The 15,557-nt window shown below is 36.5% G+C and overlaps 1 protein-coding gene across 1 annotated transcript; it reads left to right on the plus strand.

Moving 5' to 3' along the window:
- The first annotated feature begins 151 nt into the window (after positions 1 to 151).
- On the plus strand, positions 152 to 14,759 carry LOC123658515 (RNA polymerase-associated protein CTR9 homolog). The gene is made up of 19 exons (XM_045593914.1): positions 152 to 374; positions 470 to 568; positions 795 to 1,034; positions 1,115 to 1,383; positions 1,975 to 2,170; positions 2,608 to 2,835; positions 3,747 to 3,953; positions 4,692 to 4,846; positions 5,297 to 5,467; positions 5,703 to 5,917; positions 6,263 to 6,420; positions 6,989 to 7,117; positions 7,480 to 7,742; positions 8,679 to 8,919; positions 9,964 to 10,169; positions 10,993 to 11,119; positions 12,500 to 12,729; positions 13,036 to 13,350; positions 13,662 to 14,759. Exons 1-19 carry the CDS (start codon positions 339 to 341, stop codon positions 13,819 to 13,821), a joined length of 3,645 nt encoding a protein of 1,214 aa, XP_045449870.1. The 5' UTR covers positions 152 to 338; the 3' UTR covers positions 13,822 to 14,759.
- The last annotated feature ends 798 nt before the right edge of the window (positions 14,760 to 15,557 follow it).

Here is a 15,557-nt window from a genome sequence, read left to right on the forward strand (position 1 = left end):
TAATTGACTCTAGAATACGAAGTGATTCGAATATTTGTTAAATCGACGACGTGGATTATAAAAAATTAATTTTTTCCAGACACGCAACCTTTTAAAGATTCTAATTCATAATCGAAGGATATATATTTTATCTGTAATTCTATTCATCGCTTTTTGCATGCTTTTTGAGTGCAGATATTTTACCTATAATTTATATCTATTAATTGTTGACAAGTTACAAGTTGAAGTTGACTTCAATGTTTTTGAGTTGTGTGATTTTTCTGTGAAGTTAGCGACTCAACTTGTAAAAAAATATGTTTAATTTTTGATTAAGTGTATTGTTACAATAAAACATCAAAATGTCGGTTGAAATACCGTTGATGAGCACGGATGAGGTGATAAAATAGGATATTACGTGATTCGGCGCGTTTTTTTTTTTCTAATAGGTAGTAAATATCAAACGCGTAATCAATTTGCTTGTTATATACAGGTGATAGACCTAGATCCAGAACAACTACCTTCTGGAGATGAAGTGCTTAGTATTCTGCAACAGGAGCGATCCCAGCTCAACGTCTGGATTAATGTCGCAGTAAGTGAATTTAACCTAAAACTTGTGTCATATATTAATATACTTTACATTTATGAGGCGTTGGATCAGTGATTATAGCTTTTAGCTGATATGCGTTATCTTGGGTTAGATTCCCGAACCTTATAAGTCATAGAGATATTTGCTGTTGTCATAGTACTGGAAGCTGTTGAGTGTGATGCACTTGTTTTATTATTAATATATTTTATTAATATTACTCTGGTTTCAGCTTGCATATTATAAACAAAAGAAAATCGACGATTTCCTTAAAATACTTGAAGCATCCCGTGTGGATGCTAATATTGACTATAGAGACTTTGAACGAGATCAAATGCGCGCTCTTGACATGTTGGCTGCGTATTACGTTCAAGAAGCTAACAAAGAGAAGTCGAAGGATAAGAAAAAGGAGCTATTTACAAAAGCAACTCTCCTTTATACAATGGCAGATAAAATAATTATGTATGACCAGGTAACTATAGTATAGGCTTTAAATTTTTCTAAAAAAAAAAAACTTTGTGTTATATTATTTAATTATATTTCATCTTTTAGAACCATCTTCTTGGGCGAGCATATTTCTGTCTTCTCGAGGGAGATAAAATGGGCCAAGCTGACACACAGTTCAACTTTGTGCTTAATCAGTCACCAAATAATGTTCCATCTTTACTCGGTAAAGCTTGTATAGCATTTAATAGGAAAGACTACCGCGGAGCGTTAGCTTTCTATAAAAAGGCATTGAGAACTAATCCAAACAGTCCAGCGGCATTACGTTTAGGAATGGGACACTGTTTTATGAAGCTTAACAATCAGGAAAAAGCTAGGTAATGAATGTGACTAATATATAACTTGAATTACTGAGAATTCTAATATTTTCTTAAATTGTAAAACATAAAAAAAATATTTACATAAAAACTCAAACGTAAAGATATCATCATATCATCAGGGATACTGTACACTTGTTAGCCACTTTTATAATATAAAAATAAATAAATAAATGGATATCAGTATATAGATCATAGATACAATGATACAGTAAATTGATTTATAATATTTCCTATATGTTTACTCAATATACAATAGCTTAGCTTTGTATGTGGACAAGAATAAGAGATTAATAAAATAAAAGAGATATTAATATTATTATATAATAAAAAAGATATCAATATTATTATTATAATAAAAGAGATAATAATATTATTTTGAGTTTATTATTGTTTTTTTAAACAACTTACATAAATTTGCTATACTATTTTCTTGTTATGTTAAAATTATGTTATTTAAAACATAAATAAATCGATCAAATATCCATATATTACTGAAATCTTAAAAGTAAGCAATTGAAAATGAGAATAATGTTACAACAAAACCACTTGAGAAATTTTTTTTTATTAATATATCAATCATTGTTTAAGAATGGCCTTTGAGAGAGCCCTGCAACTGGATCCCCAGTGTGTAGGTGCATTAGTTGGCCTTTCTATATTGAAACTGAACTTACAAGAAAGTGAATCCAACAAGATGGCCGTCATCATGCTATCAAAGGCATATGCAATTGATCCAAAAAACCCTATGGTGCTAAATCACCTGGCTAACCACTTCTTTTTCAAAAAGGTATGTAAGACAATTTAAATTACTATTGCGTCTTTAATTATTAGAAGTTAAAACTTGATTTGGTGTTTTTAAACTCTATTTTATTAACTTGCATAGCTTCTAAAGTTTTACACTAATTTAAATAAATATAAAGATAAAAATAACTTGCTTTTAAGTCTTTATGGTCAACAGATTGTTTCTTATTTACATAAACAATGTTATTACAGACTGGTTGACCCAGGAAATATTAACCCCCCCCCTTTTTTTTTAACAACTAACTAATATATAATTTGTTTCTAATTTTTTTTTTATACATAACATATTCAACAATAACAAACACCAATAGTAAAAAAAAAACAATTTGGTGCAATAGTTCGTAAGCTATGCGCATAGATTTCGCCGATTTTTTTATTTATTTTTTGTATAGATTATTAATTTTTGAATAATTTATTTGACAGGACTATAGCAAAGTGCAACATTTAGCGCTTCACGCATTTCATAATACTGAGAATGAGGCGATGAGAGCAGAGAGTTGCCACCATCTTGCTCGAGCTTTTCATGCTCAAGGGGACTGTGTTCAAGCCTTCCAATATTATTATCAGGCGACCCAGTTCGCCCCGCCTAATTTTGTATTGCCGCATTATGGTTTAGGTCAAATGTATATATATAGGGGGGATACTGAAAATGTAAGTTACAAATTTATGAACTGTTATTTTAAATGTTGTTAATCAAATTAAATTGGATTATTTTTTTATGATATGTTTGTAAAAAAAATTCAAATTGTCAATAAATATATTTTTGTTAGTATGTCAAGAAGAATTTTTTGTAAGAAGAATTTTTATATATTCAAACAGATAAGTCTGTTCCTAAGGACAGGAGGTAGGCAAGGTCTTTTAGGTTATAAACATCTCAGGTCATCAAAAGAACTATACATAACAAAATATTTGAAATAAATGTACGTATACATTTTATTACACCCGGTCTAGGGGTGGAATTAAACCCAGGCACAGACAATCGGACAACCTTTCAAACACCAGTCAAATAATGTATTGGGTAAAATCTCACTATCGAAAAATCTAAAAGAAAGGAGACTCTCTGGTTTATATTGCATGTATAATAAAATCTCACAAAGTATTTTGCAATATTCTCAAAATAAATTTAAAGTTTTTATTAAAAAGAAATTAATAGATAACGCATATTATTCGGTGCAGGATTATATAGTTAATAAAGATGTGTGGACTTAAGAGTAGCTATATTTCATGAAAGATATTATTAATTTTGTACTAAAACACAATTTATATTATTTTCAAAAGAGTAATTGTGGAGTTTCTAACCAATTCTACTCTGCAGAATTTCAGGATCTAAATATAAAGTGATTATTATTTTAAAAAATTTATATTATTTAAAAAAATAATAATCACTTTATAATTTTAATTTGTAAAATGACGATTCGAAAGTGTTTTTGTAGCCTAATTGAAAAAAGTTGTTTTTGATATTGATTGTGTTCTATCAACATATAACTATAACTCAGCAATACTATAAGGCCATGCGATATAACAGGCTGAACCAATTAATTAATCAATAATTTTTTATCCAGGCAGCGCAGTGTTTCGAAAAAGTTCTTAAGGCTCAGCCGGGCAATTATGAAACAATGAAAATTCTTGGTTCATTATATGCCAATTCACCCTCACAACTACAAAGAGACATCGCTCGGCAACACTTGAAAAAAGTTACTGAGCAATTTCCAGATGACGTTGAAGCTTGGATTGAACTTGCTCAAATATTGGAACAAAATGATCTCCAGGTAACATAATTTTATATAGACTAGTTGTTTCAAGAACAACTAAAGGAAAGTTAATCGGTTAATTTAACTTGAATACAGTCTATAGTTTTAATAAAATGCTGTTATATGTATGAATATGATAAAACAATTGTAGTTACACCAACTTGTGTTCTAAATATATTTTGAAAACAATTTTTACATATTGATTGTACTTATGTCATTGTGACCAAAAGAATATTTTCTGAATATTTGTCTTATTTATGCAGCCATCGTAGTATCTGGCTTTTCGTAAGACTATAAATATTATGCTATTATTTATTTTAATCATTGCCATTTATAATGGTAAGATCATGCAAATTTGTTGGTACTACATGACCTATACTAATATTATAAAGCTGAAGTTTGTTTGTTTGTTTGTTTGAATGAGTGCGCTAATCTCAGGAACTATTGGTCCAATTTGAAAGATTCTTTCAGTGTTGATAGCCCATTTAGCGAGGAAGGCTGTAAGCAATTTTTTTTTCAAATTAACACGTGTGAATCCGCCGGGCACAGCTATAATGCATATACATAAATAATATTATACCGGTTAATTACTCTGAATAGATTTTTATTTTGGGTTGGGATATTTTTCATTATGGTTAAGTTATATATCTCTTAATATCCATAACTGTTGTAACAATAAAAGTTTTTAGAACTCAAATAATTAATCTTGAAACTATAATTTCACTAAAAAAAATTAGCTATGTTATTTATTTTTAGGGCTCATTAAATGCTTATTCAACTGCAATGAAGATTTTAAAAGAAAAAGTGAATGCTGATATACCAGCTGAAATACTAAACAACGTTGCAGCCTTACACTACAGACTCGGTAACTTGTCTGAAGCTAAGAAATATCTTGAAGATGCGTTAGAAAGGTTAGTTAAAATTATCATAGTTCATCTCAAGCAGCCCGACTGGGAAAGTACCTCGATCTAACAGAAGATCACAGCTAAATAACGTTGCTCTCAAATAGTATTGTGTTCCTGTGGTGAGTAAAATGGCCGGAATTTCTTGGGAGAGTCGGGATTAGGGTCGGCAACGCGCTTGCGACGCTTCTGGTGTTGCAGGCGTCTATAGACTTCAAGAACCACTCACCGTCATATGAGCCGTATTATTTGCCACCCTAGTCATAGAAAATAAACTAAATGTGAGATTTGATATTTATCATGTTTGTCTTGGATCAACCTGAGTTCCCAAAATTTGACCACTGTTTAAGTGCTTTAGTCTTGCTTAAATTTTATTTATATGTTATAATAATAATAAGAGTGAGAGTAGAATAGTCGTATATCTAAGTTTTTTTTTTTTATTTTTTTAAACATTTGCAGGGAAAAGGCCGACGCCGAGACTCTGGATGCACAGTATTACAATTCTATTGCTGTTACCACTATGTATAATTTAGCGAGACTTAACGAAGCTTTATGCATTTATAATAAAGCTGAGAAATTATATAAGGACATTTTAAAGGAACATCCTAATTATATTGATTGCTATTTACGGTAAGTTCAATTTATTTTGCTGTTGTGAGATGATGATGATGATGTGATGGTCTATATTATAATCTTCTTCAATGAACAAGCTCGTTACAGAAAGAAATTTACTTTATCAGACTGGTAGTCTCTAAGTGATTTTTTTTTTGTAAGAAATAAACCCTCTCTCACAGACATATTAAATATAGATTAACTGAGAAAATTAATTATTAGCATTTAAACAAAAAAAAATATATATTTTCAGATTGGGTTGCATGGCTCGAGATAAGGGTCAAATCTATGAAGCGTCAGATTGGTTCAAGGAAGCACTCAAAGTGAACACAGAGCATCCAGATACTTGGTCTCTGTTAGGTAACCTACATTTAGCCCAACAGGAATGGGGACCTGGGCAGAAGAAGTTCGAAAGAATTCTGCAGAACTCTTCTACTTCTAATGATGCATATTCGCTTATTGCTCTTGGTAAGGAATATAAATTATTATGAACTAAAAGTTTTTTTTTTTTTATGAAGTACAACACATTTTATTGGGTTAGGCCAAATGGTAAAAAAAACCCTTAAAAATAGACATAAAATAAATATATGACGCATTTTGGCACTAGTATAATTGTATAGATAATAAAGTGTCAGAAAATAAGTAAATTATATTTACATACTAGACAACCACAAAGGTGTAAATAAAAAAATTAAAAAAAATGTAAACATCAGAAAAGGAAAAAAAGTTATTAAAATTTACTATAAACGAATTTTTATATTACATTTATAATTAGATAAAATATTAGTAACTTAAAAATATTATAACTTCTAGGAAATGTATGGTTACAAACTCTACACCAGCCGTGTCGTGAAAAAGACAGAGAGAAGAGACACCAAGAGAGGGCACTGGCTATGTATAAGCAAGTCCTTAAGAATGACCCGAAGAATATATGGGCTGCTAATGGAATTGGATGTGTTTTGGCACATAAGGTAAATAAATATTATAGTTTGATAATTAGCAAACTTTGACCGACAGGGACCACTGGTTACTTAAACTGCACACTTAAAATTAACTGTGACTGGATTTTGTTTTATCTGTGTTACACTGTTACCTCATAACTTCTCACTGGGTGGACCGATTTCGATGATTCTTTGTTTAATCGAAAGGTAGTGCTTGTCATGTGGTTCCATTTAAATTTAATCAAGATAGACAAGTACTTTTTGAGTTATCTCTACTAATGCATATTTACTTGATTATTTTTTTCTTCTACCTACATTAACTTACTGGTCCATGTAATTGAAGTCGGTTTTTTTTTTCATTTGCAAGCAAACATAACTATATTTTTTTGATGATTAAGTGTAAACCCTTATTAGGGTATCTTAATTGAGTGTATAGCCATTTGTACTCTCCACATATTCACAGCACATCAGATTAATTTAGTAAAAATTTATAAATTATAATCATAATATCATTATATTTAATAACTATTTTTCCAACTCTCTTTTCCTCTACTTAAACATACTTGTACAAATAGTAATAATCATATTTTTTTCACAGGGTTGTATAAATGAAGCACGTGATATCTTTGCACAAGTGCGAGAAGCGACTGCAGACTTTCCAGATGTATGGATGAACATTGCACACATCTATGTTGAACAGAAGCAGTACATCAATGCTATACAGATGGTTACTAATTTTTTTCGTAATTTTTCTTTAGTTTTTATTTAGTCTATTAGTTTTGTGGTCAGGTCTCGGTGGGCCTGCCTAGGTACGAACTTCCAGGCTTACGTCTGCCTACTTGGACAAATCCTTTCTGGTAGTGGCCGGCGTCAACCTGGGTTATGTGAAGGGTGCTTTCGGCTATTTACTTTGTCTCATCTGTGTGGGTTTCTAAGACATAGTCTCCCTTACCTCCTCCACTTTGTTGCCAACGTTGGGCCGACTGTAAGACAACACGCCGTAAAAGTGGCTCGACCGGCGGTCTCGCACTACATGTGACGTAAACCGCCGATTTACAGATATGACATGTGAGAAAAAAATCATTCCAGTATGAGAACTGCATCCGCAAGTTCCGCTTACACCACGACGTGGAGTGGCTGACGTGGCTGGCGCGGGCGCAGACTCTGGCCGGCCGAGCACGCGCCGCGCGCGCCGCGCTACTCAGGGCCCGTCGTGTGGCGCCGCACGACGCCGCGCTGCTGCACAACACGGCGCTGGCGCTGCGCCGCCTCGCCGCGCACGTGCTCAAGGACGAGCGCTCCGAGCTGCGCGTCGTGCTGCGCGCCGTGCACGAGCTGCACGTGTCGCACAGGTACGAGCGCCGCAGACACGACACGACACGACGCCGCGCTGCTGCACAACACGGCGCTGGCGCTGCGCCGCCTCGCCGCGCACGTGCTCAAGGACGAGCGCTCCGAGCTGCGCGTCGTGCTGCGCGCCGTGCACGAGCTGCACGTGTCGCACAGGTACGAGCGCCGCAGACACGACACGACACGACGCCGCGCTGCTGCACAACACGGCGCTGGCGCTGCGCCGCCTCGCCGCGCACGTGCTCAAGGACGAGCGCTCCGAGCTGCGCGTCGTGCTGCGCGCCGTGCACGAGCTGCACGTGTCGCACAGGTACGAGCGCCGCAGACACGACACGACACGACGCCGCGCTGCTGCACAACACGGCGCTGGCGCTGCGCCGCCTCGCCGCGCACGTGCTCAAGGACGAGCGCTCCGAGCTGCGCGTCGTGCTGCGCGCCGTGCACGAGCTGCACGTGTCGCACAGGTACGAGCGCTGCAGACACGACACGACACGACGCCGCGCTGCTGCACAACACGGCGCTGGCGCTGCGCCGCCTCGCCGCGCACGTGCTCAAGGACGAGCGCTCCGAGCTGCGCGTCGTGCTGCGCGCCGTGCACGAGCTGCACGTGTCGCACAGGTACGAGCGCCGCAGACACGACACGACACGACACGACGCCGCGCTGCTGCACAACACGGCGCTGGCGCTGTATTCGAGGATGGCATTCGACAATCTCGCTTACATTGTGATATAAATGGGTGTTTTAATTAGCATAACAATAACGTAAAGGTCGATTCATAATTATACAAATTATGCGAGTTTAGTAATTAAAACTTAAAAAAAAAACAAAACTTAAGTTTTCGTTTACAATCTTTTTATCATTGCATACTATAGCCATACCAGAATTTGTCATGATAACGCATTAAAATCACGTTTTATAGATTGAAATCCGTCCACAGATACTTCCAGCGGCTGTCGGGCGGCGGCGCCGGCGCGAGCGCGGCCGCGGCCGAGCCCGCGCCGGCGGAGGGCGCGGAGCGGCGCGGCGAGAGCGCGGCGGCGGCGGCCGAGGCGCGCACGTGCGCCGACCTGCTGTCGCAGGCGCAGTGGCACGTGGCGCGCGCGCGCCGCCAGCACCAGGAGGAGCTCACGCTGCGCGACCGCCAGCGCGAGCAGCGCGAGGCCTTCCGCCGCCAGCAGGTGCGCGCCGCTCATGGCGCTCATGCTCTCGTGCGCAGGAACGCACTTAGTGCCGTTAAACCAATCACGCGTCAACCGTGAGTCGTGACCCGAGCTACTCGTGCGCAGGAACGCACTTAGTGCCGCTGCCGTCAAACCAATCACGCGTCAACCGCGAGTCGTGTCCCGAGCCACTAATTCGAGCGATGTGCAGCTCTGGCGCGCCCACCTGCGTCTCACCCTCCAAACCTCGCACAATTGCTCGGGTAGACGGCTTCGTTATACGACTGTGTGTAGATTGTGACGCTGTACTGTGACCCTGTTTTCTGCTCCCGAGGTCACGGGTTCGATCCCCGCACATGACATACATTGTATTGAATATATACATATTTGCCGTTGCCTAGGCGTTTGTAAGCACAAATGTATTGTGTGTTTTTTTGCGGACTTTCACTGACAGATAGCTGATGTAATAAGGAGTAACTTAGGCTACTTTTACTTTAGAAATTTATTTTATAAATCTTCGAATCAAACAATTATTATTTTGTTAAATTCCACGCGGATGAAGTCGCGGGCACAGCTAGTATGATACCTATGAAGGATCGTGATGCGTTAAATATGTTTTTGAATGTTTTTACGAAAAATGTAAAATTAGTATGAAAATATTCTTTTGGTTCAATTCGCAGACTTCTCATATAAAATTATTTAGCAGTTGCCATATTATTTTGTTAACAAGGTAAACAAAATCTAGACAAATTTCATGAAGTTATTCCACGTATGTCCAAATAGATTACCGGTTTGTGTTGTGAACGTATAGACACGTTTAAGTAGAAATCTATACGTGTATTTGTACACTCCACTATGATCTAATCAGTTGCGAATAAACTTGCATTCAAACTAAACGTTTTCTTAAAACAAATCGCCGCAAACAAATATCAACCTTATTGAAATGAACAATGTACGTTGTTGTGATTTTTAACTTGGATTTATTGACAGAGAAATTAAAATGACAAAATTATTTACTAAAACAACACAAATTATATCTTTAACGTGAAATAACTTTTTCAGGAAGAGGAGAGAAAACGTCGCGAGGAAGAACAGGCAAAGAGCACAGTAGAAATGCTACAAAAACGACAGGAGTACAAAGAAAAGACGAAGAACGCCCTTCTATTCGCCGAAATGCCCTCTGAGAGCAAGTCTAAGGGCAGAGGTAGGAGGCGAGATGAGTACGTCTCTGACTCTGGCAGTGAACCCGACCGGCCTCGGGAGGAACGGTCTGTGTATAGCATTATTATATTAATAATTATTATTATCATATAAAAATAGAATTAAAGCCTCACTGAGCCCTAATACTACGATATTATTATATGGATCAGATAACACCAGAGTGGCTGTTTTTAATTGCTTGATTTGCTGATAACTTTACACTTAAAGTACTTGAAATGTATCCATAACGATATATACTGTAAATAGACAGCTCTGTAACTATCTCTCATGTCATTTGATATGTTTACGTGATAGTAAATACGTCATTTAAACTTCAAAAAAATAACGTTATTACAATAAACTTGTCTCAGTTTCTTAACACTCTTTAACCAACAAACTGAGGTAAGAGTAGGAGGTAGGAGTCAGGAAATTTCTTAAAATATGGAGCAGCCCGACTGGGGTAGTTAGTACCTTACAGAAGATCACAGCTAAATAATACTGTTTTCAAGCAGTATTGTGTTGTGAGTAAGGTGACTAGAGCTCATGGGAGGAATTGGGAAGAAGGGTGTTGCAGGCATCTACAAGCTACGGTAATCGATTACTATCAGGTTAGCCATACACTTGTTTGCTGACCAAGTTATTTAAAAACTTGACTTAATAAAATCTCGAAATTACTTTTGTGTTCTGTACTAATATGATAAAGAATTTGTATTGCTACGCTTTACAAATATAAATTATACAATGTTAAGATAGTCAAACACATAATAATAACCGTAAATGTTTGCCAACGGTTAAATTATCAAATCTCGATTGCAACTGCGGACATGTCTAGAGTCCATTAAAATAACAAAATATTTTTTAATAACTAATTTTTTTTTTTGCAATACGTAGCAAGGAAAGCAAGCGCAAACGCAAGCGTGATGGAGAGGGCAAGGGAACCGGACGTTCGAGAAAAAAGAGAGAAAACCGTGGCTCTAACAGTGACAGTGATGCTCCTAAGAAGCGTTCGCGAAAGAAGGTATGTAGAAAGAAAGAAAGAACGTTAATTTGGTTAGAATCATTACAAATAATTGTGTTTGCTCGCAAACGAAAAAAAACCGACTTCAATTACATCGACGAGTAATACAACGTAGAGCGACGAAAAAATACTCAAGTAACTACGCGTTATCAAAGATTACTCAAAAAGTAGTTATCAGATCTCAATAAAATTTATATGTGACCACATGACAAATATCAGCTTTCGATTAAATTAAAAATTAATAAATCGGTACACCCAGTAAAAAGTTATTGCGGATTTTCAAGAGTTTCTCTCGATTTCTCAGGGATCCCATCATCAGATCCTGGTTTCCTTATCATGGAACAAAACTAGGGATATCTCCTTTCCAACAAAAAAAGAATTATCAAAATCGGTACATTCAGTAAAAAGTTATGTGGTATAATACAACGTAGGTCGACGAAAAAAGCGTCAAGTAAAAACGCATTATTAGATATAACTCGAAAAGTAGTTGTTAGATCTCAAATAAATTTAAATGGGACCAATTGACACACACCACCTTTCGATTAAAAAAAAAAATTGTCGAAATCGGTCCTTACGGTCAAAAGTTCTAATGTAACATACATAAAAAAAATACAGTCGAATTGAGAACCTCCTCCTTTTTTGGAAGTCGGTTAAAAAAATAACAGAATAATGAGAGAAATCTGCAGTGTGGTTACGGTAGCTAAGGATATAGCCACCCCCTCTTCCCGTTGGTGTCGTACGAGGCGACTAAGGGATAACAGTTCCACTACCACCTTGAAACTTAAAAAGCTGACCGATGGCGGGATAGCCATCCAACTGCTGGCTTTGAAAGACACAGGCCGAAGACGGGCAGCAGCGTCATCGGTGCGACAAAGCCCGCCCTGCGGTCACCAACCCGCCTGCCCGGCGTGGTGACTATGGGCAACACACATGAGTTCACGCTATTTTTGGCGCGAACTTGTGAACTATGTCCAGCAGTGGAATGCGATAGGCTGATGTGTGTGTGTGAGAGAGAAAAATAAATCTAAAATACTTTTGCCCAAAAGTCTTGATTCAGCTTGTGCTACATCTGTTAGAATACAGCGCTGTTCTTCCCTGAAGCCGTCCTTTTCAACTTGTAGTGATTTGGGGTAGCATAGAGGTTGTAACTAATCTGTACGAATCGACGATAATATTTTTTTTTTAACTGTGGGCCTTAATCTGTGTTAATTTCAATTAGAATGTTGCTCTCGTTATTGGTTAGTTTTGTGTTTGTTTTTTCGTATCGTATAAGTATTTATTTAACAAAAATAGTTTTAAAATGTTATAACATTTTAGCAAAAAATTATTAACAAACCGATTGTTTTAACTGAAGACTAACTTAATTTTTTTTTATTTTAGGGAGAAAGGGGTATCGGACGTCGCGAAAAAGCTAAAACGGCGGAAGAGAAGCTTGGCGCGAAACAACGAGCCAAGATCGTGTCTAAGGAAACTATATCGACATCCGAGTCGGACTCGGATAATAATCGCAAGTCGCGTAGCCGTAGTCGTAGTGGCAGTCGCAGCGGTAGTCGCAGCCCGCCCGCTACTAAAGGGAGAAAGAGGATCATGTCTGCGTCTGATAGTGATCGGTATGAGAATTTCATTTTCATACATAAAATAGATTCATTATTTTTCATACAAATATTATGAAAAGTAGAATTTGTGATAATAGTTTATTATTATTTTACTCGGAAATTACTTACTTTACGTTAACATTAGCTGCTTGGTGAATAATAATTTGTCACGAACACTAGCTTTATCACTAATTCAAAACTGATTTACTAATCAATAAAACTGTCTGAGGTTGTATCAGCGCTAAAATTGTATATTTATATATAGATTCATACTAAAATCAATCGTGAAACGAGTAGTCATTAATATAACTTTAATTCCAGGTCCCGATCAAAGAGCCGGTCGAAGTCTCGCAGCCGATCGCGTTCAGGATCAGTTAAAAGCCGTTCTAGATCCAAAAGCAGATCTAGATCTAAGAGCCGATCTAGATCCAAGAGTCGATCTAGATCTAAGAGTCGATCCAGGTCCAAGAGTAGATCTAGATCTAAAAGTGGATCGAGGTCTAAAAGCCGCTCTAGATCTAAATCCGGGTCGAGATCCAAAAGCCGTTCTCGATCGAAGAGCAGATCTAGATCTAAGAGCAGATCTAGATCTAAAAGTGGTTCCCGATCCAAGAGTCCGTCTAGATCGAGGTCCAGGTAAATTAACAAATTTAATTGCAGTATTTTTTTTATTACTGTTTACCTGTGACCATTATATAATTTAATAATTTATTAATAATAATTAAATCATATAAAATTAATTAACTTTTAGAATTATTAATTCAAATTAATATAATAATAGGTTTCTATTTGTCATATAAAATCAGTTTTTTAAATTAATATCATAAGAATGCTTTTATTTTATCTCAGTAAATATTGTAAGGTTTTCTAAACTAAAAGATGATGCTTAGAGCCTAATCCGAGTCTAGTTTTTCTGTACATTAATGAATATACAATAACTTTTCTAGGTCTAAAAGCCGTTCGAGATCGAAGTCAAAGAGCGCATCGAGATCAAGAAGCCGTTCCGGATCTAGATCCCATTCGGAATCAAGATCAGAATCAAGGAACTCGAGACCTGCTACACCGGAATCTAGGAAGTCTGTTTCAGCAAGTGAAGATGAAGCTTAGATGTATTTGTGTAAATATAATTTACTCGTGTGGTAAAACTGTAATTTTCTTTCAAATAGATGACTATAAAAAAAATTTCTATTAAAAAAATTTAAAAACAGTGGAAATTATGAATGTTATATTTTAAACCAACCATCACTGACTTTGTTAATATTTTCCGTAAAAAGAGATGTACAGTCAAAATATAAAACTTGAATTTGTGAAAAATTATAAAATATTTACATTCTATGTAATTCCTTCTACAGTTTAGACTCTCTCACAATGCGACCTGCGTCCAATCTGTTTAACATGTAAAAGCATGCAGAGCAAAGAAATAAATATAAAAACAATTTTGTAAAGCATTAATTTCATCAAGACCGACGTTGAAAAAAGGCATATTTTCAAGATATATGTCACATCCAAGCTGTTTCTGTCAAAGTTCTTACTTGATGTTATTACATCTGAAGCTTTTGCTATGACATATTATTCATTGTGAAAACTTTCAATAAATCTAACAAGTATTACAAATAGATCTGTGAGTCATATAATATTCAATAAAGAAACTAATTTTTGTTTGCTTCATTCCAAAATGCCATACAATGCTTCAATTATAATGCATGAAAATTATACATTTGATTGTGAATACTTAGTTAACAACATTGACCTCTTTTAAGTCCATTTTCAATGTAAATTGATTTGTTAAAGTAACTAATTTGTTTTATAAATTCAAATTATAAACACAACATATAAAAATTGTTCTTTTACAAAAATTAATTACATGTAAGTGTTTTTTCTTATAAAATAAAATGATGTGCAGTCATTTTCAGTGTATTTATATTTTAACATAATTATGACTTCAAGTAAGTTATGAATACTCGTTTATTCCCTCTGAAATTTGGTAAGGTAATGTTAATGTTTCTTAATTGTAAAGTTCATTCGTTCAATATAGTATTAACAGCAATGGTGTGTTTCATTTCTAAAATATTATATATTTCGTTTTATAAACTTACACATTACACATTGCTGTGTGGTTACGGCACTAAGAATATAGCCACCCCCCCCCCCCACCCCCCCTTCCCGTGGGTGTAGTAAGAGGCGACTAAGGGATAACACACTTCCACTACCACCTTGGAACTTAAAAAGTCGACCGATGGCGGGATAACCAACCAACTGCTGGCTATAAAATATACAGGCCTAAGACGGGCAGCAGCGTCTTCGGTGCGACAAAGCCCGCCCTATGACCAACCCGCCTGCCCAGCGTGGTGACTATGGGCAACACACATGAGTTCACGCCATTATTGGCGCGAACTCGTGGAGGCCTATGTCCAGCAGTGGACTGCGATAGGTTGAAGTGATAAGTGATCACACCTGGCTGCTAGTTAGTTGCGGACATGTGGGCATCAGTACCCATGGCTCTTCAAATTTACTATATGCACTGCTGTGATGTGAATTTCATTTAATCACGAAGTATATTATTTTTTTTTGAAAATTATTTAAAATCATTTTAATTAAAAGTATTTGAGGGCACTTTTTGACTGGCATATTGTTTTCAACGTATTCATATATTCATAAAGGTTTGTAGAAATAAGTTTGATTATCTACGTGTGTATAGTGAACTCATGTGTCGTGAACTTGGGGAGGCCTATGTCCAGCAGTGGACTGTATTAGGCTGAAATCATGATGATGATGATGACACATTACATTTATAAAGATACACATAATAAGTCAAAGGTACATATTATAAAAAAGGTCAGGAA

This window comes from Melitaea cinxia, chromosome 12 (assembly GCF_905220565.1).
Source record: "Melitaea cinxia chromosome 12, ilMelCinx1.1, whole genome shotgun sequence".
Taxonomy (NCBI): Eukaryota; Metazoa; Arthropoda; class Insecta; order Lepidoptera; family Nymphalidae; genus Melitaea; species Melitaea cinxia.

Coding starts and splice junctions, on each gene's coding strand:
- LOC123658515 (XM_045593914.1), top strand. CDS start 339: ATGTCGGTTGAAATACCGTTGATGAGCACGGATGAG. Junction 569..794: donor ACGTCTGGATTAATGTCGCA/GTAAGTGAATTT, acceptor CTCTGGTTTCAG/CTTGCATATTATAAACAAAA. Junction 2,171..2,607: donor ACCACTTCTTTTTCAAAAAG/GTATGTAAGACA, acceptor TTTATTTGACAG/GACTATAGCAAAGTGCAACA.